Source organism: Pseudophryne corroboree, chromosome 3 (genome assembly GCF_028390025.1).
Source record: "Pseudophryne corroboree isolate aPseCor3 chromosome 3, aPseCor3.hap2, whole genome shotgun sequence".
Classification (NCBI taxonomy): domain Eukaryota; kingdom Metazoa; phylum Chordata; class Amphibia; order Anura; family Myobatrachidae; genus Pseudophryne; species Pseudophryne corroboree.
In genome coordinates, this window is record NC_086446.1 from 29,110,146 (window position 1) to 29,136,675 (window position 26,530).

Genomic DNA, 26,530 nt, shown 5'->3' on the forward strand with positions numbered 1-26,530 from the left:
CTTGATAGTATAGTGTGGCGAATTTCTCAGTATATCTAAGCTGATTCTGAACAGCTTCAAGGTGTCAATAATCCCTAATAAAGAAGGTGCCTTCCTTCTTGGGATAATAATAGAGTATACACTTGAACATCATAACAGTGTCGTACATTTGATAGTACAGTATATCATCTATACTTGTCTCAATAGGATATCGTGACAATTACATCAATATACAGGTTGAGTCTCCCTTATCCAAAATGCTTGGGACCAGTGGTATTTTGGATATGGGATTTTTCCGTATTTTGGAATAATTGCTTACCATAATGAGATATCATGGCGATGGGACCTAAATCTAAGCACAGAATGCATTTATGTTACATATACACCTTATACACATAGCCTGAAGGTCATTTTAGCCAATATTTTTTTATAACTTTGTGCATTAAACAAAGTGTGTCTACATTCACACAATTCATTTATGTTTCATACGCACCTTATACACACAGCCGGGAGGTCATTTAATACAATATTTTTAATAACTTTGTGTATTAAACAAAGTTTGTGTACATTGAGCCATCAAAAAACAAAGGTTTCACTATCTCACTCTCACTCAAAAAAGTCCGTATTTCGGAATATTCCGTATTTCGGAATATTTGGATATGGGATACTCAACCTGTATTAGAGTTGATCCTAAATATCCTCCAATACCTTTTTCAGGAATCGCTTATTGACTAAACAATTAATTAATGATCCAATTAAGGAGAAATATATTATATATATCTAGACAATAGAATAAACACGCGGACACACTTTTTAATCTTAAATCACCTTTATTACATTTCATTGCACTTTGTATGTTTTGTCTATGTCATTATTTTAACCTCTATGTTTCGCCTATACTCCCAGGTTGTGTGTAACTATTTTCACACCATTTTTAAGAGGATATAAATAAAAGTTAAATTTTAATTCAAATTAGGTGGATGTGATTATCAGGTATAATCCTCCCTATGTGCACCGATAATACAGCCCTTTCCTTCTTCTTCCTTTTGCGCTTACCATAGCTGTAGTTGGTAGCACCCCCGTAGTTAATGGTAATTACCAAAAACTTAATAGGGGTCCGTTATGGAACTTATGTTCCAAATTTCTATCTGACAAAAAGAGTGTGCACATACAACACCGTTTTCCATATTTTCTGGGGTCAATCTGTCCTGGACCCATGGGTCTTGCAAATAGTGTCCCATGGATAAAAACTAGAGTTTCAAGACGTCCCCCTGTGCCGATTTTTCAAATCGACCTTGCCAGAGTAGTTGTAACAGCTGCAATTCAAAAATTATGTCAGGATCAAGTCATTGTCCTGGTTCCCGTGTCACAACAGGGAGAAGGGTTTTATTCAAGCCTCTTCGTAGTTCCGAAGCTGGACGGCTCGATCAGACCTATTTTGAACCTGAAATCGCTGAATCTTTACATGAAAAGATTCAAGTTCAAGATGGAATCTCTGAGGGCAGTGATTTCCAGTCTGGAGGAAGGGGACTTCATGGTGTCAGTGGACATAAAAGATGCTTACTTACATGTTCCCATTTATCCTCATCATCAAGCTTATCTGAGATTCGCGCTACAGGATTGCCATTACCAGTTCCAGATGTTGCAGTTCGGACTCTCCACGCCACAGAGGGTATTCACCAACGTGATTGCAGAGATGATGGTCATCCTTCGACAACAAGGAGTCAATATAATTCCTTACCTGGACGATCTCCTGATAAAAGCGAGATCCAAGGAACGGTTGGTGCAGAATATTGCACTTTCCCTGTCAGTACTCCAACGACACGGTTGGATCATGAATTTTCCAAAGTCACAATTGGAACCGAAAACAAGGTTGTCCTTTCTGGGGATGATACTGGACACGAAAGTACAGAGGGTATTTCTTCCAGTGGAAAGGCTCTGGAAATCCAGAGACTGGTCAAGCAAATTTTGAAACCAACAAGAGTGTCGATACATCAATACATTCGGTTGTTGGGAAAGATGGTAGCAGTTTGGCCGATTCCATGCCAGAGTGTTCCAGTGAGACCTGTTAGACAAGTGGTCCGGATCCCACCTGCACATGCACCAGAAGATAATCCTGTCCTCCAAAGCCAGGATTTTGCTCCTGTGGTGGCTGCACAGTTCTCACCTATTAGAGGGACGCAGGTTCGGCATTCAGGACTGGGTCCTAGTAACCATGGATGCAAGTCTCCAAGGCTGGGGAGCAGTCACACAGGGAAAAAGCTTCCAAGGAAGATGGCCAAGTCTGGAAACCTGTCTTCACATAAACGTTCTGGAATTGAGAGCCATTTACAACGGCCTTCTGCAAGCGGTGCATCTTCTTCAAGATTAACCCGTACAGATCCTGTCGGACAATGTAACAGCAGTCGCATATATAAACCGTCAGGGCGGAACAAAAAGCAGAGCAGCAATGGCAGAGGTGACAAAGATCCTCCTCTGGACAGAAAGACATGCAAGAGCTCTGTCGGCAATTTTCATTCCGGGAGTGGACAACTGGGAAAAGACTTCCTCAGCAGACACGATCTCCATCCAGGAGAGTGGGGCCTCCACCAAGAAGTCTTAGCAGAGGTGACAAGTCTTTGGGGAGTTCCTCAAGTAGACATGATGGCATCTCATCTCAACAAGAAGCTTCAGAGATATTGTTCCAGGTCGAGAGACCCTCAAGCAATAGCAGTGGATGCACTGGTGACCCAGTGGGTGTTTTGGTCGGTATATGTCTTCCCTCCATTTCCACTGATACCAAAAGTTCTCACACTCATACGAAGAACAAAGGTTTGAGTGGTCCTCATTGCCCCACACTGGCCAAGGAGGGCTTGGTATCCAGATCTTCAGGAGTTACTCCTAGAAGATGCTCGGCCTCTTCCTCATTGCGAGGATCTGCTGCAGCAGGGGCCATGCGTATATCAAGACTTACCGAGGCTACGTTTGACGGCATGGCTGTTGAGCGTCGGATCCTAGCCCGAAAGGGTATTCCAAAAGAAGTCATTCCCACGCTTATTCAGGCCAGGAAAGGAGTAACGTCTAAGCATTACCACCGTATTTGCAGAAAATATGTGTCTTGGTGTGAATCCAAGAAGGCTCCAACGGAAGATTTTCAGTTAGGACGTTTTCTCCATTTTCTACAGGCAGGTGTAGATGCGGGCCTACGATTGGGTTCAATCAAGGTCCAGATTTCGGCCTTGTCAATTGTCTTTTAAAGACCATTGGCCTCCCTTCCAGAAGTTTAGACGTTCGTGAAAGGTGTGCTGCACATCCAAACTCCATTTGTACCCCCACCATTGTACCTTAATGTGGTGTTGCAGTTTCTGCAATCAGATTGGTTTGAACCTCTGAAGAAGATAGAACTGAAGTTTCTCACTTGGAAAGTGGTCATGTTATTGGCCTTGGCATCCGCAAGTTGGGTGTCTGAGTTGGGGGCCTTGTCCCACAAGAGCCCTTACCTGATCTTCCGTGAAGATAGAGCAAAGTTGAGAACTCGCTAGCAATTTCTTCCAAAGGTGGTTTCGTCTTTCCATATGAACCAACCTATTGTGGTGCCAGTGGCTACTGACACCTTCACTGCGTCAAAGTCTCTGGATGTAGTTAGAGCTTTGAACATTTATGTCGCAAGAACAGCTCGGGTACGGAAAACAGAGGCTCTGTTTGTCCTGTATGCTCCCAACAAGATTGGGTGTCCTGCTTCTAAGCAGACCATTGCGCGTTGGATCAGAGGGACGATTCAACACGCTCATTCCACGGCTGGATTGCCGATACCGAAGCCGGTAAATGCCCATTCTACTAGAAAGGCTGCCCAGGGCGTCTCTGCATTACAAATTTGCCGAGCAGATACTTGGTCAGGGGCAAACGCGTTTGCAAAGTTTTACAAGTTTGACACCTTGGCCGATGAGAACCTAAAGTTTGGTCAATCGGTGCTGCAGGGTCATACGCACTCTCTCGCCCGTACTGGAGCTTTAGTATAACCCCATGGTACTAAAGTGTACCCCAGCATCCTCTAGGACGTAGAGGATGTTGGGTGCCCGACCCAGTACTTTACCTGCAGTTGTTACGTTTGTAGTTACACAAATGTTGTGTTACGGTTATTTTCAGCATGTTGCTGCAATTGTTCATGCCCGTTGGCATGTGTTATATTGAATGCCATGTTGTGCAGCATGGTTGAGGTGTGAGCTGGTATGAACCTCACCATTTAATTATAAGTAAATCCTTTCCGTCTCCCTGGGCACAGTTCCTATAACTGAGGTCTGGAGGAGGGGCGTAGAAAGAGGAGCCAGTTCACACCCTTACGGAACCGTCTATACCCCATGGTACTAAAGTGGACCACAGCATCCTCTACGGACTGTGAGAAAAGGATTTACCGGTAGGTATTAAAATCCTAGTTTTTTTTTTAAAGATGCTGGGACACGGAGCATAGCTTTGCCCCCAGCACCCAGGAAGCCCCGCCCCCGGTCTGTGATTGGCCCATGGGTCATTCACAGACATAAGAGGGATGGCCATCGATGGTCTCCCATAGCATAATTAGTGACCATCGATGATCACTCGCAGTTTTGCCATCGATGAAGACCACATCCCTAAAACTAGGTCACCCAAGCAGACCTAAAGAATACATACATATAGCCGTGGAGGCGCAGTGAGTATTATCACTCTAAGGTTTAAGTGAGGGGGGGGTTACATTATAGTAACAAGAGAGTCTGCTCCACCTGTATTATACCAACAATGGCATCTGATCTAGCTGCATTATGGTAACACCGCACCAGAGACTGCTCCATCTGTATTATAGTACCAATAAAGTCTGGCCCACCTGTATTGTACCAACACTGGAAACTGACCTAACTGTATGACAACGCAGCACCAGACTCTGCTCCATCTGCATTATAAACAATATATCTTGCTCTGTGTGATGACCGAGCAGCATTACAGCCAACTCTCCCTGAACTATATATATATATATATATATATATATATAAACACTACAGCAGTGGTTCCCAAACTGTGTGCCTAGGCCCCCCGGGGTGCCTCAGGACACTTGCAGGGGCGCCTTGGATTGGTGGTCCAGGACAAATGTAAGTATTTATGATCAGTGTAACAGGCAAAACCAGTGCAGGTGGCTGCCAATCATAATATGTGGACAAACCGTAGCAATTCCTGTCGCACACCATACAATTGAACCTAAGGATGACATATAAACACAATTTACTGCATTTAATAATAATTCTAAATCTCTCAATAAAAAAGTTTTGGCGAAGGGGTGCCGTGAAAAAAATTCTGATACTCTAGAGCGCCGTGATTCAAAAAAGTTTGGGAACCACTGTACTACAGCCTTCTACCTGTATAATGAAAATGCAGTACCAAAGGCTGCTCCTACTGTGCTATGTATTTACCACTAAAGCCTCCTTTACCTGTATGACAACACATAACCACAGGCATCTCCTTCTGTATTGTATATAACAATGGCCCTCATTCCGAGTTGTTCGCTCGCAAGCTGCTTTTAGCAGCTTTGCACACGCTAAGCCGCCGCCTACTGGGAGTGAATCTTAGCTTCTTAAAATTGCGAACGAAAGATTCGCAATATTGCGAAAAGACATCTCTGTGCAGTTTCTGAGTAGCTCGAGACTTACTCTGCCAGTGCGATCAGTTCAGTGCTTGTCGTTCCTGGTTTGACGTCACAAACACACCCAGCGTTCGCCCAGACACTCCTCCGTTTCTTCAGCCACTCCCGCGTTTTTCCCAGAAACGGTAGCGTTTTTTCCCACACGCCCATAAAATGGCCTGTTTCCGCCCAGAAACACCCACTTCCTGTCAATCACATTACGATCAACAGAACGAAGAAAAAACCTTGTAATGCCGTGAGTAAAAATCCTAACTGCATAGCAAATTTACTTGGCGCAGTCGCAGTGCGGACATTGCGCATGTGCACTAAGCAGAAAATCGCTGCGATGCGAAAAAATTTACTGAGCGAACAACTCGGAATGACCACCAATATACCATGCTCTACATATATAATGATAATGAAGTTCCAAAAGCTACTCCTCCTGACCTGCCCTATATATTTAACACTAAAGACTGCTCTACCTGTACACAGATGATGCAGCATCACAGGCTACTCAACTTGTATTAAATATATCACTACAGCCTGCACTACCTGAATAATGATTACACAGCACCACAGGCTGCTCCTCCTGTACAATATGTTATGGCAGATGCTAAAACCAAGTGAGCTAGGTCATATCATTACTTGCTGCCAGACACAGCAATGGCCGCTCTCTACTTCCTCCTTCTACTGCTGGCAACCGGAAGTTGCGCATGCAAGCGGAAACCCCCCGTCTATTTCAATCCCGAGTGGCGATGCCTACCGTCTGTTACATCCCCTTTTCACAGTGATCGCCCCTCTTATCCCCCTCAGAGCTATGATTGGCGCACCGGCGAGCCAATCAGGCGGTAGCGCACAGTGAGGACGTTCTACGACTAACCGCAGCGTGTATCAGCCCCGCCCCTATCACTAGAGTAACATAAATCTGTCCTCATACCTTATACTCCGAGCCGCATAGGCTTCAGCTGCCATTTTGTCATAGCCATTGCATCCTTATCAGGAGCCAGGTAATGTGCTCTCTATATATTTTATAGTATTAATCTATAGGTGGTATTATTTATTGAGCCTCCTCTACCTGTAATAGTGCAGGCTCACATGCTTCTATAATGAGCCCCTAGTTTTGGATCACATGTAAATATATGCTGCATGTTCACACTTAGACTTACGGGGGAATTCAATTAGCAGTGGTTATTTACCTAAAGCTTATTGAAGTATCTGAGCTATTCAATTAGTCCTGAAGGCAGCTCACAGGCTGCAGTTAATTTTTTTTTCTCTAACGTCCTAGTGGATGCTGGGGACTCCGTAAGGACCATGGGAATAGACGGGCTCCGCAGGAGACATGGGCACTTTAAGAAAGAATTTAGATTCTGGTGTGCTCTGGCTCCTCCCTCTATGTCCCTCCTCCAGACCTCAGTTTGAATATGTGCCCGGACGAGCTGGGTGCTGTTCAGTGAGCTCTCCTGAGCTTGCTGTAAGAAAGTATTTTGTTAGGTTTTTTATTTTCAGGGAGCTCTGCTGGCAACAGACGGCCTCATCTAGAATACTGTATTCAGTTCTGGAGGCCATATCTTCAAAAGGATATTAATACATTATAAACTGTACAAAGGAGGGCAACTAAAATGGTGCATAGCCTACATCACAAAACATACCCAGAAAGACTAAGAAATCTTAATATGTATAGTTTGGAGCAGAGAAGGGAAAGGGGGAACATGATAGAAACTTTCACATATATCAAGGGTTTTACCAAGGTCCAGGAGGGAAACATTCTCCAAATGAAGAGAAGCAATAGGACACGAGGATATGCACTGAAACTGGAGGGGAGGAGGTTCAGGGGAAATTTGCGGAAAAATTAATTCACAGAAAGGGTAGTGGACAAGTGGAATAGCCTCCCATCAGAGGTGGTAGAGTCTAAAACAGTAGAGCAATTTAAACATGCATGGGATAGACATAAGGATATCCTTACAAAGAAATAAGGATCAAATAAGGTTAGAGATAAAAAAATAATATAAAAAAAAAAGGGGCAGACTAGATGGGCTAAGTGGTTCTTATCTGCCGACAAATTCTATGTTTCTATGTAACATTAAGTTACTGTGTTATTCCTGGGTTAATAGCACTGGGGTGTGTGCTGGCATACTCTCTCTCTGTCTCTCCTAAGGGCCTTGTGCGGGAATTGTCTTCAGATGAGCATTCCCTGAGTGTGTGGTGTGTCGGTACGTGTGTGTCGACATGTCTGAGGTAAAAGGCTCCCCTATGGAGGAGATGGAGCAAATATGTGTGTGAGGGGTGTCTCCGTCGACAACGCCGATACCTGTTTGGATATGTGTAATTAAGTGCTAAGGTGAATTTATTGCACAAAAGATTAGAGAACAGACAGGGAATCTACCCATGTCTGTCCCTATGTCGCAGAAATCTTCAGAGTCTCTCAATGCTCACTATCCAAAATAATAGACACTGATATCGACACGGAGTCTGACTCCAGTGTCGACTACGATAATGCAAAGTTACAGCCAAAATGGCTAAAAGATATTCAATATATGATTATTGTAATAAAAGATGATTTGCATATCACTGATGACTCATCTGTCCCTGACACAAGGGTACACATGTTTAAGGGGAAGAAAGCTGAGGTAAATTTCCCTTCTCTCATGAGGAAAAAGAGCGAGAATCTCCAGACAAGAAGCTGCAGCTTCCCACAAAGAATTCTCAGGGAGTATCCTTTCCCTACTAGGGCCAGGATACGATGGGAATCTTCCCCTAGGGTGTCAAGTTTGCCCAAAAAATAGCCCTGACTTAACAGCTATCCTCAGGGATCCTGCAGATAGCGTACACATTCTGGTACACTACTCAGACCGGCGATTGTGTCGGCATGGGTTTATAGCGCTGTAGCAGCGTGGACAGGTACCTTCTCAGCAGAGATTGAGACCCTAGTATGTATGTATGTATATATATATATATATATATATATGTGTGTGTATATATATAGATAGATATATTAATGATGCTGTCTTGATATAGATATAGATATATATATATATATAAAACATGCCCAAAGAGGCATTAGTCTACTGGGTTCTAGAGTCAACGCTATGTCGGTTTCTGCTTGATGTGTCCTGTAGATATGCAATGGACAGGTGATGCCGACTTAAGAGGCATATGGAAGGCTGAGGATTTTGTGGAGAAGGGATCTCGGACCTGGTCTCCACAGCTATGGCTGGCAATTCTGATCTTTTGCCTTATATTCCTGCACAGCCTAGGAAAGCATGACATTATCAAATGCAGCCTTTCGATTACAAAGACACAAGAAAGTCCGAGGTACGGAAAGAAGCTGCACAACACAGCTAGTTCCCAGGAACAGAAGTCCTCCCCGGCCTCTACAAAATCCACTGCATGTTGCTGGGGCTCCATAGGCGGAGCTAGGCCCGGTGGGGGCATGTCTTCGTAATTTCAGCCACAAGTGGGTTCACTCCCTGTTGAATCCGTGGGCAATAGATATTGTGTCTCAGGGATACTAGCTGGACTTTGAGGAGATGACCCCTCACCGACGGCCCTGCCGGCTTCCCCCCACGAGAGGGAAATAGTGTTAACTGCAATTCACAAATTGTATCTTCAACAGGTGGTGGTCAAGGTTCCCCTCCATCAACAAGGAGGGGGTTATTATTCGACCATGTTGTAGTCCCGAAACCGGACGGTTCGGTCAGACCCATATTGAATTTAAAATCCCTGAACATATACTTGAAAGGGTTCAAGTTCAAGATGGAATCACTAAGAGCTGTCATCGCAAGCCTGAAAGGGGGAGATTTTATGGGGTCTCTGGACATAAAGGAGGCATACCTTCATGTCCCCATTTATCCACCTCATCAGGCGTACCTCAAATTTGCAGTACAGGATTGTCATTACCAATTTCAGACGTTGTCGTTTGGTCTCTCCACGGCCCCGAGAATATTCACCAAGGTAATGGCGAAAATGATGTTGTTCCTGCGGAAGCAAGGTGTCACAATTATCCCGTACTGGGACGATCTCCTCATAAAAGCGAGATCAAGAGAGCAGTTGCTGAACAGCGTATCACTTTCTCTGGAAGTGTAACGGCAACACGGCTGGATTCTAAATATTCCAAAGTCGCAGTTGGTTCCTACGGCTCATCTGTCTTTCCTAGACTTGTTTCTAGACACAGACCAGAAAAGTTTATCTCCCAATAGAGAGAGCTCAGGAGCTCATGACACTGGTCAGGAACCTGTTAAAACCAAAACAGGTGTCAGTGCATCACTGCACTCGAGTCCTGGGAAGGATGGTGGCATCATACGAGGCCATTCCCTTCGGCAGGTTCCATGCGAGGACCTTTCAATGGGACTTACTGGACAAGTGGTCCGGATCACATCTTCAGATGCATCGGTTAATTACCCTATCTCCCAGTGCCAGGGTGTCTCGCCTGTGGTGGCTGCAGAGTGCTCACCTTCTCGAGGGCCGCAGATTCGGCATTCAGGACTGGATCCTGGTGACCATGGATGCAAGCCTCCGGGGGTGGGGAGCAGTCACACAGGGAAAAAAGTTCCAAGGTCTGTGGGCAAGTCAGGAGACTTGCCTTCACATCAACATCCTGGAACTAAGGGCCGTATACAACGCCCTATGTCAAATGGAGACCCTGCTTCGCGACCAACCGGTTCTGATTCAGTCAGAAGCCACCAGAATTCTTCGCTGGGCGGAGAATCACGTAAGCGTACTGTCAGCAGTGTTCATCCCGGGAGTGGACAACTGGGAAGCAGTCTTCCTCAGCAGGCACGACTTCCACCCGGGAGAGTGGGGACTTCATAAAGAAGTCTTCACGCAGAGTGCAAGTCGGTGGGAACTGCCACAGGTGGACATGATGGCATCCCACCTCAACAAAAAGCTACAGAGGTTTTGAGCCAGGTCATGAGACCCTCAGGCGATAGCTGTGGACGCACTGGTGACACCGTGGGTGTTCCAGTCGGTCTATGTATTTCCTCCTCTTCCTCTCATACCCAAGGTGCTGAGGATAATAAGAAAAAGAGTATTGAGAACAATCCTCATTGTCCCGGATTGGCCACGAAGGACTTGGTATCCAGATCTGCAAGAAATGCTCACAGAGGACCCATGGCCTCTGCCTCTAAGACAGGACTTGTTGCAACAGGGGCCCTGTCTGTTCCAAGACTTACTGCGGCTGCGTTTGACGGCATGGCGGTTGAACGCTGTATCCTAGCAGAAAAGGGCATTCCAGAAGAGGTCATTCCTACGCGGATAAATGCTAGGAAGGACGTGATTGCTGGCTAAACATTATCACCGTATATGGCGAAAATATGTTGCTTGGTGTGAGGCCAGGAATGCTTCTACAGAGGAATTCCAGCTGGGCAGTTTCCTTCACTTCCTACAGTCAGGAGTGAATTTGGGCCTAAAATTGGGTTCCATTAAGGTCCAGATTTCGGCCCTATCCATTTTCTTTCAAAAAGAGTTGGCATCTCTACCAGAAGTTCAGACATTTGTAAAGGGAGTGCTGCATATTCAGCCTCCTTTTGTGCCTCCAGTGGAACCTTGGGATCTTAACGTGGTGTTAAGTTTCCTGAAATCACACTGGTTTGAACCACTTAAAGCAGTGGAGTTAAAATATCTCACGTGGAAAGTGGTTGTGCTATTAGCCTTGGCTTCGGCTAGGCGTGTGTCAGAATTAGCGGCTTTGTCACATTAAAGCCCCTATCTGGTTTTCCATATGGATAGAGCAGAATTGTGGACCCGTCCACAAGTTCTGTCAAAAGTGGTGTCATTTTTTCATATGAACCAACCTATTGTGGTGCCTGTGGCTACTCGTGACTTGGAGGATTCCGAGTTACTGGATGTGGTCAGGGCTTTGTAGGTTTATGTAGCCAGAACGGCTAGAGTCGGGAAAACGGAGTCACTGTTTATCCTGTATGCATCCAACAAGCTGGGTGCTCCTGCTTCAAAGCAAACTATTGCTCGCTGGATCTGTAACACGATTCAGCAGGCTCATTCTGCGGCTGGATTGCCTTTGCCAAAATCAGTTAAGGCCCATTCCACTAGGAAGGTGGGCTCCTCTTGAGCGGCTGCCCGAGGGGTCTCGGCATTACAGCTGTGCCGAGCGGTTACTTGGTCAGGTTCAAACACTTTTGCAAAGTTCTACAAGTTTGATACCCTGGCTGAGATGGACCTTGTGTTTGCTCATTCGGTGCTGCAGAGTCATCCGCACTCTCCCGCCCGTTTGGGAGCTTTGGTATAATCCCCATGGTCCTTACGGAGTCCCCAGCATCCACTAGGACGTTAGAAAAAATAAGATTTTACTTACCGGTGAATCTATTTCTCGTAGTCTGCAGTGGATGCTGGGCGCCCGTCCCAAGTGCGTACTTCTTCTGCAATACTTGTATATAGTTATTGCTGCAATAAGGGCTATGTTATTGTTGCATCAGGCTTGAACTGATGCTCTGTTGTTGTTCATACTGTTGACTGGGTACGTTTATCACAAGTTATACGGTGTGATTGGTGTGACTGGTATGAGTCTTGCCCTGGATTTCCAAAATCCTTTCCTTGTACTGTCCGCTCTTCCGGGCACAGTTTCTCTAACTGAGGTCTGGAGGAGGGACATAGAGGGAGGAGCCAGAGCACACCAGAATCTAAATTCTTTCTTAAAGTGCCCATGTCTCCTGCGGAGCCCGTCTATTCCCATAGTCCTTACGGAGTCCCCAGCATCCACTACGGACTACGAGTATAAGATTTACCGGTAAGTAAAATCTTATTTTTTTTGTTGTTTTTTTTTTAGCCTGAGCTTGGACAGTAATCCCCGACGTATAGTCTTACAGTTTTTTAGGTGGCCGTGACCGTGTTAACCCATAGGTACAGGAACTTAGGCCATCAGACTTTTTTCACACGCACACTTCTTCTGTTGGGATTGGGGCAGACGGTGTTAGATATGGTGGCTTAAACATGGGCCGTTCGTATGTCACTTCAGGCAGCACAGGAGGCCATGGTCAGACGGAGACACGGGCACACACAGTTGGGATCTCAGTCCTTGCTTATTCGGCTGCGTGCGACTATCTTACAGGGATACGTAGCTCTATCCTACCCACTATCTTACAGGCACCCTTAGCTCTATCCAACCCACTATCTTACAGGGACCCGTAGTGCTATCCTACCCGCTATTTTACAGGGACCCGTAGTGCTATCCTACCCACTATCTTACAGGGACTCATTATCCTAACCACTATCTTACAGGGACCTGTAGTGCTATCCTACCCACTATCTTACAGGGACCCGTAGTGCTATCCTACCCGCTATCTTACAGGGACCCGTAGTGCTATCCTACCCGCTATCTTACAGGGAGCTGTAGTGCTATTCTACCCACTATCTTACAGGGACCCGTAGTGCTATCCTACCCACTATCTTACAGGGACCCTTAAGTCTATCCTACCTAGTGTTCACTCTAGGCTGTTTTAGCAGGGCGCCGCGCCCTGCCCGTTTTTTAGCAGGCAAAACCCGCCCTGCCCTTTTTGCGGCACCCTGCTAAAACAGCCGCCCGCTTCCTGCCCTATTGGCGTGTATAGATGCCGTGCGCATGTGCGCGGCATCCATTCACGCATTGGGAGAGGGCTGGGGGAAGCCCAGCACCGACGGAGGTGCTGGGTACACCCCCAACAGTGACGTCGCCGGCCACAGACACTCTCTATAGTAGCGTCTGTGGGCCGCACCGCCCTCTAAAATGACGTAGGCGTGGCCAAATCCCCTAATTTGCGTGGCCGCGCCCCCAGAGTCCGGTGCCCTGCCCCTTTTCACTCCTAGAGTGAACACTACTACCCACTATCTTACAGGGATCCGTAGCGCTATCCTACCCACTATCTTACAGGAACCCGTAGCTCTATCCTACCCACTATCTTACAGGAACCCGTAGCTCTATCCTACCCACTATCTTACAGGAACCAGTAGCTCTATCCTACCCACTATTTTACAGGGGCTATAATCCCTGGATTATCCCTGTCCCTGGATTACTGTACCAGCCACCAAAACGCTCACTGTGAGCAGAATGTAATGGAGTCCGAGTTCGCAGGGACGTACGGGATGCCGGATGAACTCCGAAGTTTTTTTTTTAAAGGAGCATTCACTTACAAGGCGTGGTTTTGCCTTGTAAATGACTGACCCTTTAAAAAAAACGTTTGCGTTTCGGACGGCATCCTACACATCCAGTGAACTTGGACACCATTACATCCCGCCCTATACTCCTTTAGGACCAAACCCAATGTTCTCTTGCTTTTGGCTTGTGCACAAGGCGGGGAAGTCATTCGAGGCATAGAGATCCCGTAGTGCATCAGGAGTTGTAACCCCCAGTTTGCCTGATACACAGGGGATGCAGCGCTCCCTCCCTTACACCTGGTGCAGCTCCCATGGTGCTGTGGGGCTGGTGTACTATAAGGATCCACGGCAGCACCAGGTACCTGCATCCCGGAGGGTGGCCACTGAGCCTCCCCCAAGTGCTCAGGCTGCAGCAGGGAACCTGCAGTAAGTACCTCATGAAGACTAGCTATCTTGGGTGGATAATAAAGGGCGTCTCTCCGTTACGTCTCTGTCCCAGCCCTCTGCCAGCCCATAAGTGTATTATTTCTCTACAGCTGGCAAGCTGCTATCTCCAATAGACCAGCTGTGTATAAAAAAAGAGAGAGCCTCTCTTAAAGTATATCGTTAATAATGGGCATCAGGAAACGGTCATTACCATGTGACTTACATTTCATTGTATGAAACCTATCTGTATATTGCAGTAAATGTGTCATTTCCTGATCCAGAGACAGAAGGGTCGGTGACAGAGGAGATGATGGAGAATGACGGGGTCCCCGTGTCACTGGGTAAGTGGTGGTGTAATCACAGTCCTGTGTGTGTATAGTATCACTGTGTGTAATTACACTATACACAAATCATACATAGTGCTACATCACACATCTGTATCCTGTACACACACGCATCATACATTTGTATCCTGTACACACACACGCATCATACATTTGTATCCTGTACACACACGCTTCACACATCAGTATCTTACACGTTATTATGTAGCCGGGTACAGCGAACCCTTAAAAATTTTGTAGCGGGTACGTCGTACCACCCGCCGCACAATTTGCACCTGTGACCCGGCTTGCCTTTACCGCCACCACATTATGCTTAGAGGCACGGAGCGCGGCGCTGACATTACATCACACTCCCTTACTGTCTGACTGCATCACTTGGCCTCACCGTCCGTGGCTCACACTGACATTCAGGTGAGAGCATAAGTGTGGGACGGGGGGTGCAGAGAGACATAAAGGTGAAGGAGGGTCAGGCTGAGAGACACTGAAGGGTATGAGGCTGAGAGACACAGAATGAAGGGGGGCAGGTTGAGGGACACAATGTTAGGGGGTGGTAAAAAATGCAGACGGGAGATGGTGTGGCTGAGCGACGACGCAGGGAGGAGGCGATTTGTTGCTGAGCGACAACGCAAGGAGGAGATGATGGTGTGGCTGAAAGATGATGCAGGGAGGAGATGATGGTGTAGCTGAGAGATGATGGAGGGAGGAGATGATGGTGTGGCTGAGACGTCGCAGGGAGGAGATGATGGTGTGGCTGAGAGACCTCGCAGGGAGGAAGTGATGGTGTGGCTGAGAGACATCGCAGGGAGTAGATGATGGTGAGGATGAGAGACAACGCAGGGAGGAGATGATAGTGTGGCTGAGAGAGGGTGCAGGGACGAGATGATGTGGCTGAGAGACAACGCGGAGAGGAGATGGTGTGGCTAAAAGATGGCTCAAGGAGGAGATAATGGTGTGGATGAGAGACTTTGCAGGGAGGAGATGATGGTGTGGTTGAGACGTCGCAGTGATGAGATGATGGTGTGGCTGTGAGACATCGCAGGGAGGAGATGATGGTGTGGCTGTGAGACGTCGCAGGGAGGAGATGATGGTGTGCCTGTGAGACGTCGCAGGGAGGAGATGATGGTGTGGCTGTGAGACGTTGCAGGGAGGAGATGATGGTGTGGCTGTGAAACGTCGCAGGAGGAGATGATAGTGTGGCTGTGAGACGTCGCAGTGATGAGATGATGGTGTGGCTGTGAGACATCGCAGGGAGGAGATGATGGTGTGGCTGTGAGACGTCACAGGGAGAAGATGATGGTGTGGCTGTGAGACATCGCAGGGAGGAGATGATGGTGTGGCTGTGAGACGTCGCAGGGAGGAGATGATGGTGTGGCTGTGAGACGTCGCAGGGAGGAGATGATGGTGTGGCTGTGAGACGTTGCAGGGAGGAGATGATGGTGCGGCTGTGAGACGTCGCAGGGAGGAGATGATGGTGTGGCTGAGAGAGGGTGCAGGGAAGAGATGATGGTGTGGCTGAAAGACAACGCAGAGAGGAGATGGTGTGGCTAAGAGACGGCTCAAGGAGGAGATAATGGTGTTGCTGAGATACGTCGCAGGGAGGAGATGATAGTGTGGTTGAGACGTCGCAGTGATGAGATGATGGTGTGGCTGTGAGACATCGCAGGGAGGAGATGATGGTGTGGCTGTGAGACGTCACAGGGAGGAGATGATGGCGCGGCTGTGAGACGTCGCAGGGAGGAGATGATAATGCGGATGAGAGACGACGCAGGGAGGAGATGATGGTGTGGCTGAGAGACGTCGCAGGGAGGAGATGATGGTGTGGCTGTGAGACGATGCAGGGAGGAGATGATGGTGCGGATGAGAGACGACGCATGGAGGAGATGATGGTGTGGCTGAGAGACGTCGCAGGGAGGAGATGATGGTGTGGCTGAGAGACGTCGCAGGGAGGAGATGATGGTGTGGCTGTGAGACGTCGCAGGGAGGAGATGATGGTGTGGCTGTGAGACATCGCAGGGAGGAGATGATGGTGTGGCTGTGAGACGTCACAGGGAGAAGATGATGGTGTGGCTGTGAGACATCGCAGGGAGGAGATGATGGTGTGGCTGAGAGACATCGCAGGGAGGAGATGATGGTGTGGCTGTGAGACGTCGCAGGGAGGAGATGATGGTGTAGCTGAGAGACGATGCAGGGAGGAGATGATGGTGTGGCTGAGAGACGTCACAGGAAGGAGATGATGGTGTGGCTGAGAGATGTCGCAGGGAGGAGATGATGGTGTGGCTGAGAGACGATGCAGGGAGGACATGATGGTGTGGCTGAGAAACGTTGCAGGGAGGAGATGATGGTGTGGCTGAGAGACGTCGCAGGGAGGAGATGATGGTGTGGCTGAGAGTCGTCACTGGGAGGAGATGATGGTGTGGATGAGAGACGTCGCAGGGAGGAGATGATGGTGTGGCTGAGAGACGTCGCAGGGAGGAGATGATGGTGTGGCTGTGAGACGTCGCAGGGAGGAGATGATGGTGTAGCTGAGAGACAATGCAGGGAGGAGATGATGGTGTGGCTGAGAGACGTCACAGGAAGGAGATGATGGTGTGGCTGAGAGACGTCGCAGGGAGGAGATGATGGTGCGGCTATGAGACGGTGCAGGGAGGAGATGATGGTGTGACTGAGAAACGTCGCAGGGAGGAGATGATGGTGTAGCTGAGAGACGATGCAGGGAGGAGATGATGGTGTGGCTGAGAGACGTCACAGGGAGGAGATGATGGTGTGGCTGTGAGACGGTGCAGGGAGGAGATGATGGTGTGACTGAGAGACGTCGCAGGGAGGAGATGATGGTGTAGCTGAGAGACAATGCAGGGAGATGATGGTGTGGCTGAGAGACGTCGCAGGGAGGAGATGATGGTGCGGCTGAGAGACGTCGCAGGGAGGAGATGATGGTGTGACTGAGAGACGTCGCAGGGAGGAGATGATGGTGTAGCTGAGAGACGATGCAGGGAGGACATGATGGTGTGGCTGAGAAACGTCGCAGGGAGGAGATGATGGTGTGGCTGAGAGACGTCGCAGGGAGGAGATGATGGTGTTGCTGAGAGTCGTCGCTGGGAGGAGATGATGGTGTGGATGAGAGACGTATATTGCAGTGAGTGCCAATTATCGTTGCTTCACACGCCCCTCCGATGGTGCGCTCTCTAATAAAATGCTCTGCATACGCCTTTGTCTGTCCTGTGCACACACGCATCACACATATTTATTCTGTAACATGGTTTTTGTGTAACACCAGATCCATGCCCATGAGAGGTGTGTATGACAACACATCTGTATATAATATTCACACGCTGAAGTTTTTAATGTGTAGATATTAATAGACAGGAGGATTTATACTGTTATGAGACAAGATTAGTAGTGCGGATAAAGTAACATTTCTCATACGTCCTAGAGCATGCTGGGGACACCAAAAGGACCATGGGGTATAGACGGGATCCGCAGGAGACATGGGCACACTATAAGACTTTGAATGGGTGTGAACTGGCTCCTCCCTCTATGTCCCTCCTCCAGACCTCAGTTAGATTCTGTGCCCAGAGAGACTGGACACACACTAGGGGAGCTCTACTGAGTTTCTCTGAAAAGACTTTGTTAGGTTTATTATTTTCAGGGAGACCTGCTGGCTACAGGCTCCCTGCATCGTGGGACTGAGGGGAGAGAAGCAGACCTACTTCTTCTGAGTTCAAGGGCTCTGCTTCTTAGGCTACTGGACATCATTAGCTCCAGAGGGTCTGATCACTTGGTTCGCCTAGCTGCTTGTTCCCGGAGCCGCGCCGTCACCACCCTCACAGAGCCAGAAGAAAGAAGCCGGGTGAGTATTAGAAGAACAGAAGACTTCAGTGATGGCAGAAGACATCAGGGTCTCTGAGGTACCACGCAGCGGTCGCGCTGTGCGCCATTGCTCCCACAAACAAGCAGTACTACATGGGTGCCCTGGGCAGCAATATACCTCTTAGATATGACCTGGCAAAGTGATATACAGTGCATAGGCACTGTATACTGACCCCCACCAGAATAAAAATGTACAAAAATAACGGGACTGAAGCGCGCCGAGAAGGGGGCGTGGCTTAGCCCTCACAACTCTATACAGCGCCATTTTCTCCACAGATATGCTGGGCCCGCCAAAACACTGTCAAACAACTAACAGTGTAAAATGAAGGGATGGGGGGGGCACAGTTATTTAGTGCAATAATAGGTTCAACCATGAAGCACTACATATATATATATATATATATATATATATATAATGAGCGTGTGTAAAATGAGTTGGTTAAAGTTTCTGTGTTTTCCCTGTCAGAAATCTGCCCATTTTAGCAATGTCGGTGGGTGTTTAGTGCACGGGTGTCGACATGTGTGAGTGCTCTACCACAAACAGATATGGGAATCCCTCTGTCGGCATTGCCGACTCCAGATGGTACTTGATTCATGAGATTAAGTGTCAGCAGGTCAGTAGTGTAAGCTTTTCCAAAGTAAACACTGTTTGGGAGACACAGATGTATGTGGGTGACCCTGTCGGCACCAACTATTATGACTGGGTGTAAAATAATGTAAAAAACCTATACCTGTAGGTGTATATATATATATATGTATGGTACATTTGCATTGAGCTGTAGCTCGAGCACAGACGTGGTAGTATTTGTGGGAAATCCTAGTGAAATTAGGTATATATTTCCCTCAGACCCCTTGGGGACAAAAAAATGTTATTCTGCCCAGTTACTACTTCCTGTTGTCGACACGAATGCTATGTTTTATGTCGGCGTAATGTTTCCCGATTAGATCCACAACATTGGCGTTCAGTACATGTTCATACACATTCAGAACACATTAATGTCACTAGGGACCCTGCTGTTCCTGACAGATTTTATATATATATATATATATATATATAAGATGTGTATATATAGATATATGTGTAATTAAGTGTGTATATTTGTATTACAATTTATTATGAATGCTGAAGTAAAGTTATTCCTTCTCATGTGCTGGTCGCTCTGTTGATGAAGCTCTAGGTCAGCCGTGACAAGATGGTCTCGAATCCTCACAAGGTGTCCGAGTGTTTATTCTTTTCCCGCCGTGGATAGAATAAAGTGAAAGTCAACCCCTGGTCGGCACAGGGCCCCATCACAAAGGATTGTATACAGGAAGCTAAGTGATATTTTAATTATATGCTTTGATGATATTTGCATTACATACGCATGGGGGAGTGCTTGTATTCAGAAATGGTTGGTTACCTTGTTATCTGATATAATTACCCTGGGGAGAGATGGGATATTCCTTGGGTCTTATCTAGAACATTGCAGCTTGCTGCCGTGCGGCTACAGGAGGTATGCACTAACTCTGAGAAATACTGGAGTATCTTCCCTATCAAGGGATAATCTGGATTGGGGATGGCTTGGTTAAATTGATCTCGGCAGATACCACTGGTAAGTCTACCTTCTTGTGCTATGTTCCATCACAACGGTTGGTGACGCATTTTTTGTGGGATGCAGTCATTTTGACCGGTTGGATACCGTTTTTATTCCCCTTCTTTGTAGGTAGAGCCTTTTCAGCTTCGTAGAACCAGATATCGTCCTTTGTTTCTACCACATCCACCGCTGGGTCTATCTTGCTGGAGCCCACACCGGTGGGAACTCGTCTACTACTCTTCAGTCAGTCCTGGAATGGACTTGACACAGTGAGTTAAGAATAGAGTCCAAAAGGGGACATACTCAAGTTTTCCAGATGATTCCCCTTACTGATTTTTCAAGTAGATCTTACCGATTCTCCTCTGGACGGGGAGGTAGTATGCGACGCCATACAAGAGTTGGTTCGGGATCAGGACATTGGCCTGCTGTCCCTGTCACACACAAAAAAAAGCTGTTATTCAAGCTTTTTCGTGCTTCTGAGCCCGGACAGCTTGGTCAGAATAATCCCAAAAAGATTTCTACTTAAGAAGTTGAACTACAAGATGGAACTCTCAGGGCAGGGATCTCCAGCCTGTAAAAGAAAGAGGGTTTAAATGCGGTTTCATCCGCATTAAGCTTACCTGGTTTTGCTATTCAGGATTGTCATTGTCATTCAACCGGAGTGATGGCAGTATAATGGTTTTCCTTCAATAGTAAGAGCCATTTTTCTGTACTGGGACGCTCTTCTGACTACGGCGAGGTATAGAAAGAAGTGGTACAAATCGTTGTTTCTCTCTGGCAGTTCTTCAACACAAAGAATCACTGTTGATCCAAATTACGCAGATGTCGGAGTTGGGAATAAGATTAGATACTGCACTGTTGAGAGTTTGTTTTTTCCTGTAGAAAGAGATTTGAGGATCCAGAGTCGGATCAGATTTGCAACAGTGTAAACCCATCACTACGTTCCGTTGATGAAGAAGATGGTTGCGGCCTAGGAGGCCATTCGGTGAGCAGGCCAAATGCCAGAGTGGTTTTTGCGGGACCAGTTGGACAGGTGGTCCGGGTATCACCTGCACATACACCAGAAAATAATCCTATTTTCCAGGACCAGGATATCTTCCCTGTGGTGGCTGCACAGTTCTCACCTCCTAGAGGGACGAAGGTTTGGGATCCAGGATTAGATCCTGGTGTCCATGGATACCAGTCTCCGAGGCGGGGGAGCAGTCTTTCCAGGGGAAAAGGTCAAGCCGGGAAGCTTGTCTGCAATAAGCATTCTTATATTAAGAGCTATTTACAACAGAACATCTTCTTTGCAATCTGCCCATCTTAATTCTGTCGGACGACTTAACAGCAGTGGCGTAAGTAAGCCGCTAGGGCGGAACGAGGAGTAAAGTGGCAATGGCAGAAGCCTCAAAAGTTTTCCGCTGGGCGGAAAGGCATGTAAACGCTCTATTAGCGGGCTTCGTTCCGGGTGTAGACAACGGAGAAATAGACTTCCCCAGCAGACACGATCTCCATCCGAGAGAGTGGGGTCTTCATCAAGAAGTTTTCACAGAAGGGACAAGTCTTTGGGGAAATTCCTCAATTAGACATGATGGTGTCTCGCCTCAACAAGAAACTTCAGGGTTATTGTTCCGGGTCAAGGGACACTCAAGCAATCGCAGTGGACGGCCTTGTGACACCGTGGGTGTTTTCAGTCGGTCTATGTGTTGTCAAAGTCAGAAAAATATCACGCTACACACTGCCATATATGCACCTCATGCGAGTGCCTGCTGCGCGTGCATGAGCCCTCCCGTGCGTGCGCATACTCTCAGTTGCGTGCACCCGCAGGCGCACGGTATGCGCATTTACGGTAGAGTTTGTGTACGTCTAGCGGGCGACTCAATCGTAACATATTTTAGTCATATAATGTATTTTGTAGATTATGGTCCCTTTGATAGAATCTGAAAGTTTAGTTAACGTAGTATGTTCGGGGACAAAGAGATCCCTCTTTGTTTGATACGAAGGGTCAGACAGGGGTTACACAGTGGTGTTTAGTATCCATCGGAAGAGTATTTAATTAGCAATATTCCGGTGTTGGTTTGAAGCGGATTAATCGCTCGTGCGTATAGTTATGGACATAAGAAGTTTATGGACATTTACTATATTTGCACTTTATTACCCATGCGGCGGGAAACCCAGTTTCCCACCCACCTGAGCAGTTAGGAATAGTCACAGCCCACCTGTATGAACCAACCTATGACCTTTTGTTATAATGCGAAGACGAATTCCTGTGTCCAATGAACAATAAGAATATAGGGACCATTGTACTGTATTGTGTGTAGTGTATAAAAGGACAAGCCGATCTGGGCCAGCTCTCTATTCTCTTCAACGGTTCTCATCACTGATAATCGGGAGCTGGATATCCAGAAAGGCGCTTGCGATTGTTTCCCCTGGTGCGTAAGTTTCTCTGCAACCATATTGTCTTTATTGTTATTGTAAGCCATTCTCTCTCTCTCTCTCTCTCTCTTTTCCCTTAAATGTAATTGTGCCGCTATTGTATTTTATGTGTAGTGATTCGGTTAGGTATTCTATGTTATTTTGGTAGTGTATAACTTGTATTGTGTATTCTTTTGCAAAGTGAACGTTCATTCTCTTCCTTAAAGGTGTTAGAACCTCAGACCGGTATTAGAGTGTTTATTATATTGCAAAGGGGTTCTCTCAGAGCGTCACAGTCGCTCATACAGCTTTTAAACTAACAGGGTTACACTGTGCTGCATTTACACCTTATCACTGCACAAAGGTTTACAGTATAAGTACATAGTTTATGGTATAGTTATAAAGGTTTAACTCTGTGAGCGTCAGCGCCGCTTGTGATCTCCTCGTGGTCTCGAGCGTCCGCTATGCTGATAGCGTATCATTACGTTAGTCGGCAGCCTATAGCGTGCTTGCCTGTACGCTTTAAGCCGTGAGCGAACGTGCCGCTCGTGCGTCTCGACCACGGCTAAACGTTTGTTACGCTACGTGCGTACTCTTACGGTATTCCATACGCCAATTGCGTACTGTGTTCTTTAACCTTTTAGAGGGTTTTAAGTAAGATAAATATTAGGCTTTAGCAATTGAAGGCTCGTCCGTCCTTCACATATCTGCACTAGGTAATTTCAGCAGACATTATCGGTCAGCAAAGGGCGGGAGGTAATATTCCTCGTAGTGCTGACCAGATAAGCGTCTGCTTCGCTTAGTAAGGGGTGCTGAAGGAATCCGGAACCAGAGGTAAGAACAATACGCTAGTGTCTTTTAAAACTGTTTATTTCTGTCATGCGTACGCACGCACGCATATATCTGCATTTCTTTTCATTCGTGTATTTTCACATATCACTCTCCTGTTTGCCATTTTATAATTGATAACGTGCTAAGAAAGATTTGTTGCTATTAGTAGTTAAAGAGTAAAAGTAATACATTAAGGGGTAATTTGTAAAACACGCACACAGCTCTGCCTAAGATACAAGGAGAGACCTGTGTGGTGCTCGGTAGATGATTACAGTTACAGATCATCTACATTGATAAACGTGTTAATTGTATTTCTGTGGACATATCTGGCTGGCATACACAGGTTTCTAACAAAAGGGTGAGACTAGTTTACGCAACACAAAGGCCAACGCACGTAGCGTATATTACGCAACGGAGCGTCCGGGTACGCCCACATAATTCAAAACACACAATAGTATTATTTTAACAGGCGAAAAGGAGGCAACGCGATAAATAGCGCAAATCAATTTTAGTGTCCAAAATTTTAAGCTAATAGATCCTTCTCCAATTTGCGACTCATCTGGTCTAGACTGTTACTGAATGAAAGGAATTTCTGCGCAGAAATAAAAGTAAAGTGTACATGTGGTGAGTGTGTGTATATATAAGTTTCTACAATTTTTTTGGGTTGAACCACAGGAAGTCGAGTTCTCGTGAGGTACATACATGTAAGTGACATGCATGGTGGCTTGGGAGGCATCCCTTGTTAAACATTAAATTGAGCATTAGAGTATAGCAGACCAGGAGGTCTACTGTAGCACAGACCAGGAGGTCCAGAACAGACCAGGAGGTCTAGGTACAGCAGACTAAGAAGTCCGCTATAGAGAAAAGTAGCACAACACCAGGAAGGGTTGGTGCGGAACCCATATAGGCCATTAAAGCTCTGGCTGAAGGAATTCGCAGCCGAAATTTTAGATTCCACTGGTCGCTCCGCACATAAGATTAGTTGCTTATGTGCAGAACGATTGTACCGCACGTAATTGTGTGCATTAGTTAGTAACCTGACCCAGTACCATTTGCGTACGAAAGGGGTCATAAACGCTATTTGTACATTCTAACGTGATTTGTGTAATTTTTTTTATTTTAAGGGAGGTTCGCTGGTCACTCAGGAACTATCCAACAACCAATAGTTACTGGAAAGGGTTAAGTGCTCTGCGGATCACACTCGCATGTTCCAGTAAATAGAGGTTCAGGTCGCAGGGGCCCTAGGTCGAGTACGCCAGCGCTAAGGCAGTGTGTGGGCGTATTGGTCGGCGTGGGCGAGTGAGTGGAGTACTCGGTAAACTGCCACCGTCGGCCTACCCCGGACATCTTGGTTTTGTAAGGGTTCGCTGAAGACCCTGATTTGAAGGTCAGAGGTAGTGAAAGCAACACCTGCAAGGATGGGGGCCAGTTGTTCAGGTAGGGGGCGATCAACCTCGGTTCGGGTTGATTCAGTAAACCGGCCAATCGGGTCGGCAAGGTATGTAATGTGTGAGAAATACGGTTCACACACAGAGGTTTTATGTGATGAATGGGAAAGAATGACTGTGCATGACGGGGAGAAGTTCCCCCGGGTAGGCAGCTTTAGCCCAGATGTGTTACAAAATCTAAGGAGAAGGATATGTCTCATTAAATCAACAAAGAGACGGATCAAACATTATGACTATTTACAGTTATGGCAACAGGAGGGTGAAATACAGAGAGGATTGGCTCAGGCGGCTGGATCTAACCCTATCAGGAAACTGATAGCTACGGCGCCACCGCCACCATACATAACGGGAGAGAAGTTGGTTGCAGAGAATGACGCACTAGTGTGTAATAAACAGGCACTTAGTAACTGTATAAATGTTAAGGATAATGTGAATAAGATAATTAATGCAAATATTAACCCGTGCAAGCTGTACCCTGCTTTAAACTTTTCCCAGGAGTGTGATCAAGAGGACGAGTCAACAACACTATCGGCACTCTCTCTAGCAGCCACCATATCAGAAACAGCAGTGGGCACGACCCAACCCGTAAGATTAGTATCAAAGGCCCCTAGCGGAGGGACAGGTGAGGTCGTATCAACGGGTAAGTACGGCACCATACACTATGCTGAAACCATTTCACCACAGGCTGTAGAATCTACTCAGAATGATGTTATTAGACTTAATCCCGTTAGGGTAATAGCAGTGCCGAATGGGAAAACTGACACTTCAGGAGTCACTCCTGTCAGAAACATCGCCATGCACTGCCCGTTTTTGCCGAATGGAATTAAGAGCAATAGTGTCTGAATTCCCTGATCCTAGGAAAGATCTAGTTGCTAGCCAGAAATACATTAGAGAGCTAGGGAATACTGTGGAGCCCAATAACAAAGACTGGCAGATATTGCTGAGGGCATGTTTACCCTCCAATGTCGACCCAGAAAGGTTTTTAGCTGACTGTAAATTAAATGAAGATGTACCCCTTACGGATGTGTACAACCAAGACAATGTAAAGAGAATAAATTTACAGTTAAAAGAGTATTTTCCAGCTGTTGTCAAATGGAACAAAATTTTCTCCATTAAACAGAAAGAGGCGGAAACAGCTGCTGAGTATTTTCATCGAGCACTACAGGAAATGGCTAAATACACAGGCATAGAAGACATTAAGACAAATGTAAATCATAGAGAAGTAGCAGTATCTGTGTTAATGGATGGTTTAAAGGAGGTATTGAGGACAAGGGTACAGACCACGCAACCATGTTGGCGAGGTCTGTCGGTGGCTACTTTGAGAGAGGCCGCTATTGATCATTATCGGAATATCACCAGACACAGGGAGTCACAAAGTGATAAGTTAATGGCCGTAAGTATACAGGCCCTGACCACAAGGCAACCTTTGTATAAATCTCCAAACCCTGTGGGTAAGTCAAATGTGGTAACTTGTTATTCCTGTCATAGAGAGGGACATTTTGCACGAGACTGTAGAGTGAAAAATACACAAAAATCATATCAACCCCCTATACAACGACATGACACACGAAATTGGGATCAAGGACCGCAGAGACGGAGTTATGAGCCACATGCAGGGGAAACAAAAAGGTATCCCCCAAAAAGAGACTGGCAAGTCTCTGGTAGTTCCCATTTACCCCCTTCTCAAGTAGTTGCTGCCAGCGCGATTCAGGGATGTCACCATACCCAATAGGGGTGTGGCCACACCTGTAATCTGCAGCCAGTGAAATTGATTGCAAGCCTTGGAAGTGAACCCGAGGTCACAATTGATGTAGCTGGTAAATCATTAAACTTCCTTGTAGATACGGGGGCGGCCAAATCAGTGATAAATTCGACAGTGGGCATGAGAACCACTGGTAAGACAATTCCAGCCATGGGAGTAACGGGAGTAGTACAGCACTACCCTGTTAGCAAACC

At 46.7% G+C, this 26,530-nt stretch overlaps 1 protein-coding gene across 2 annotated transcripts in view; it reads left to right on the forward strand.

Annotated features, from left to right (window-relative positions):
* Positions 1-26,530, forward strand: part of LOC135054588 (zinc finger protein OZF-like) — a 123,924-nt gene that overhangs the window by 57,911 nt on the left and 39,483 nt on the right. For both annotated transcript variants that reach the window (XM_063957756.1, XM_063957757.1), the window contains one exon: positions 14,371-14,454. In XM_063957756.1, the coding sequence (XP_063813826.1) occupies positions 14,371-14,454 (84 nt within the window). The remainder of the gene's footprint in view (positions 1-14,370; positions 14,455-26,530) is intronic.